At 62.3% G+C, this 4,313-nt stretch overlaps 1 protein-coding gene across 3 annotated transcripts in view; it reads left to right on the top strand.

Annotated features, from left to right (window-relative positions):
* BRD3 (bromodomain containing 3) overlaps window positions 1–4,313 on the top strand; it is a 21,860-nt gene that overhangs the window by 11,278 nt on the left and 6,269 nt on the right. For all 3 annotated transcript variants that reach the window (XM_006918095.3, XM_025051139.1, XM_015594177.2), the window contains exons 8-9: window positions 581–772; window positions 1,320–1,555. In XM_006918095.3, coding sequence (XP_006918157.1) covers window positions 581–772; window positions 1,320–1,555 — 428 coding nt within the window. The remainder of the gene's footprint in view (window positions 1–580; window positions 773–1,319; window positions 1,556–4,313) is intronic.

The raw sequence follows: 4,313 nt of genomic DNA on the forward strand, positions 1-4,313 counted from the left end.
TCCTGTCCTACAAACCCAGCCACCAGGGAGAGGGGATCTCCGCTGATGGGGCTCCCGAGGGGCCCAGGTCCTGCTACGTGGGCCTGCACAGGGCTTGCAGAGCCAGTTTCGGGAGGACGAGACTTGGGCTTTTGAGCCACCTTTTGGAGCTAAGTAGGAGTGAGGTGTGACGCCACAGTACTGTCCCAGAACGAAGGGAGGGGGGCGTGGTCTCAGAGCCCGTGGCTGGGGGACCCCTACGGGTCAGAACTCAGGTGGGCATGGTCTGGCCATGGGGGGGGCCTCGCAGGGCCTTGGCCTGCAGGCGGGAGGGGTGCACACCCACGGGCTTCCGGTTCCTGGGTCGCTCCCTGGGGACCCACCCTCTCTGGGCCGTTGGCCCCGCCCTGCCCTGGGTCTGTGCTCTGTGCCTGGAGAGGGAGGGGTGCGGGCCAGGCCATTTCCCAGGGGTGGTGGGGTGGTGGGTGGGCTGACCTTGACCTTCCCGTTGGCCGAGGGGCAGCTCCGAGGGCATCTCGGGGACTCGAGGGTGCCGCCCTGGCGGCATCCAGGACCTCAGGCGGCCCCTGCTGTCCCGTAGGACGTGTTTGAGATGCGGTTTGCCAAGATGCCGGACGAGCCGGCTGAGGTGCCCGCGCTGGCCGCCCCTGCAGCCCCGGCGTCCGGCAAGGGCACCGAGAGCAGCCGCAGCAGCGAGGAGAGCTCCTCGGAGTCGGGCAGCTCGGACTCGGAGGAGGAGCGGGCCACCAGGCTGGCGGAGCTGCAGGAGCAGGTGAGCCCGCCCCGCGCCTCCCCGGCAGCCATCCTGCCCCTGCGGGGGCCGTTGGGCCGAGAGGAGCGAGCGGCACCGAGCACGCTGCCAGGCGCCCGTCAGCCCCGCTGCGTGGCAGTGGCCGGCGCTGCCTCGCTCCAGCCCTGTAGACTGGCTGCGTGGTGCCCCAGGCGCTGTTCCAACTTCTCTGTGCGGGCGTTTGAGCCCCTGCCCGGAGAGTCTTCCTCGCCTGGGCAACAGAACTAGGAAAACCGTCAGCTCCTATCCATTGAGTCCTTGTCCTGCCTTTTGCCTGGGGCCGAGCATGTCACCATCTGACCTTGTCGCTCTCTGAGCTACCTGAGGGCCGGGCAGCTTATCTGCAGTTCACCTGAGGAAGCCAAGGCCGGAGGGCCCGGCGACAGGCCAGCAGCCCCGGGTAGTGGCGGCAGCATGGCTCCCCGAGGCGGGCGTGGCCCAGGTGCTGCTGGCTCACCTCCCCACACAGCTGGGTTCAGCCCCGTGGTTCAGCCCTGGGCAGCCCCGCTCAGCGCACACGCTTTTGCAGCTGAAGGCCGTGCACGAGCAGCTGGCGGCCCTGTCTCAGGCCCCAGTGAACAAGCCAAAGAGGAAGAAGGAGAGGAAGGACAAGGAGAAGAGGAGGAAGGACAAGGACAAGGACAAGGACAGGCACAAGGCCAAGTCCGAGGAGGAGAAGAAGGCCAAGGTGGCCCCGCCCGCCAAGCAGGCCCAGCAGAAGAAGCCCCCCGCCAAGAAGGCCAACAGCACAGCCACGGCCAGCAGGTGCGTCCGTGCGGGGCGAGCGCGGTGTGGGGGCGCCTCGGCCGTGAGTCCTGGTGTCTCGGGGACAGAGCCGCTACGTGGACAGCAGGCTGGGGGTGGGTGGGCCTTTCTCGCCCTCCTCATGGGGAGGCGGGGGAATGACCAGCTCGGAGGGTGATGTGCCTGGGGCTGGCCTGCCTCGGCACTGGAGCGGTCACACCGCCTGGCCTGGGGACCTCGGCGCCTTGAGGCCGAGGGGGTGCTGTGATCTGGGCCCCAGGGTTTAATGCGGGGACACTGGGCTTGGTGACTTGGCTCTCCACTCCCAGCTTGCCTGCCAGGCAGAGGGTCGCCATGGCACGGGTTCAGCTCGTGGCCTGTCTGCCGTGGCCAGGCACTGCTGAGCGATGCCTGCCACAGACTGGCCAGGTTGTGGGGGGCAAGGACAGCAGGAAGGCACTCGGGGCTGGGGTGCCTCCCCCGCGGGGCAGAGGGAAGGCTTCCTGGAGGGGGTGGCAGCTGCTCCAGGAGCAAGCCCGGCAGCGGGGCGGGCAGTGCGTGTGCCCCTCACCGGGTTGGGGCAGCTGGGAGGAGGGTGGGTCGAGGTTGACAGGCTTTCTGGGGTGTTGGCCTTTTATTCAAATGGAGGGGAGCGTGAAGTATTCAGAGGTGGTCAGACCATGGCCTTTTAGTGGGGGCAGGAGTCGGGGAGAGGCCGCCCCAGGGGCTTCTGCAGCCGACAGGGTGGTGTGGCCGAGGCTGGATGGACAGCAGGCTGCTTCAAGGAGCGTTTGGGAGGCAGAAGGGACAGGCCTTGGTTCCCGGCCGTGGGAGGCGAGGGGGGTTGGGCTTGGTGGCTGGGTGGGCAGCGGGGCCGCGGGGATGGGGGTTCGGGTTTTCTCCTGTCTCTTCCTTTGTGGGGGGGAGGGTGCAGAAATCAATTTTTCTTGCGCTGTTTCTGTCTGGTTTGGTGTCGTGATGATGCCGGTCTCAAAGATGAGTTGGGAGCTGTCCCTCCCGTTCCATTTTCCAGGGGGGATCTATAGGATTGATGTTAATTCTTAAATGTTTGGTAGAATCCACTGCAGAAAGCCTAGCGTTTTCACTGCTGGAGCATTTTTCACCATGAAGTGAATTCTTTTGGTAGGTACAGGGCTGTTCAGGTTCTCAGTTTCTCCTCGTGAGGTTTGGGGGTTCGTGCTTTTCAAGACGTCACTCCCTTTCACCTACCTCGTGGCGTTTGCGTGTCTGCCACGTCCCCTCCCCTCTCAGCGTCTGAAGGGCCTGTGGCGATGTGCCCTCCCTTTCATTCCCGAAACTGGTCATCTGTGTCTTTTTCTTGGTGAATCTGGAGATGGGCCAGTTTTCCCGTCGTTCCAAGATCCGGCGTTTGATTTTCTTTCTCTTTTTTCCCTTTTTTTTTTTTTTTCCTGTTTTCACTCTTTTCCTTTTTGGTCTCGTTTTTACTCTTTCCTGTTGTTTGCTTTGGCCTTAGTTTGCTCTCCTGTTTTAGCTGCTTCCGGTAGAAGGTCAGAGGGTTTGTTTACTCGAGACCCTTCCCGACACCAGCGCTCAGCGCCGCACGGATGCACCGACACGCTCGCTGCCTTCGCCGGGGCCCGCAGACCTGGCGCGTCGTGATTTCCTTTAGCCCGGGATACCTTCTGATTTCCCTTTGGCCGTCCCTGCTGATCATGGGTTCTTTGGAAGTGTGTTGTTCCGATTTTCCAACTACTTGGGGATTTTTCCAGATATTTTCCGGTTATCGATGTCTAGTTTAAATCCATTAGGGTCGGAGATCAACACTTGAATTTGTTCAGATGCGTTTTCGGGCCCAGAACAGGGCCCGTCTTGGCGAACGCTCCGAGCGAGCGAGCGGGCGGCAGGTGGACCTGCCTGGGCGGAGCCTCGCCTGTGGGTGGGTCAGGAGAGAAAACCCGCGAAAACCCCCAGACGGAACCGTGGCGGCCGGGTCGATGCGACGGTGACATGGAGTCGTCTGTCTTCTTGCCGATTTGCTTTTTCATTCGTCACTAAGAGAAAATCGTCGGGGTTTCCGGCCACGGTTTTGGGTTTTTCTTGTTTTCCCTCGGGTGCCGTCGGATTTTGCCTCACGTCGTGAAGGTGGTTTTCAGGCGACCCTGATCGTCATGCAGCGTCTCTGTTTCCTGGGCCCGGTCCTTTCCTTTCTCCGAAGTCTGCTTGGTCTGAAGATGACGTCGGTTGCCGCGGGTTCTGTCGGTCAGCGTCTGCGTGCTGTGTCGTTTCCTGCGCTTTTCCGTCTGACTCGGTGTTCTGTCTTCGTATTTGAAGTGGGCTCTGAGTACGCAGCACGTCAGCCGGCTCCCGTTCCGTGCCCAGCCTGGCCGTCTGTTTCAGCTGGCGCGTGAAGCTCATTGTAGTTAACGTGACGTGATCGTGGACATGCTGGGCTTTCGGTTTGCCGGTCCGTTCCGTTCTGCCTCTTCTCTCTGTTTAATGCCTCCGTCTCCTTGTCCGCTTGCTTTGGGATCATTTGACTCTGGAGATCTGTGTTCACCCCGTCGACTTTGAGGTGCCTGTGGGGTGTCGAGAAAGCTGGCCGCTAGTCGTCTCTTGACTGAGGCCCGGAAACCCCCAGCAGCTTGGAGCGGCCTCTGCTCTGACCTCTGGAGCAGGGTTGTCCACGTCCCCGGAGACACACAGGCAGTCGGCCTGGCTTCTCTGCCAAGGGCGCCACTTTGGGCCCGGTCCTGGAGAGGGAGGGGGCCAGACAGAACAGGGACATGCAGGGGACGAG

This window comes from Pteropus alecto, unplaced genomic scaffold (genome assembly GCF_000325575.1).
Source record: "Pteropus alecto unplaced genomic scaffold, ASM32557v1 scaffold67, whole genome shotgun sequence".
In the NCBI taxonomy this organism is placed as follows: domain Eukaryota; kingdom Metazoa; phylum Chordata; class Mammalia; order Chiroptera; family Pteropodidae; genus Pteropus; species Pteropus alecto.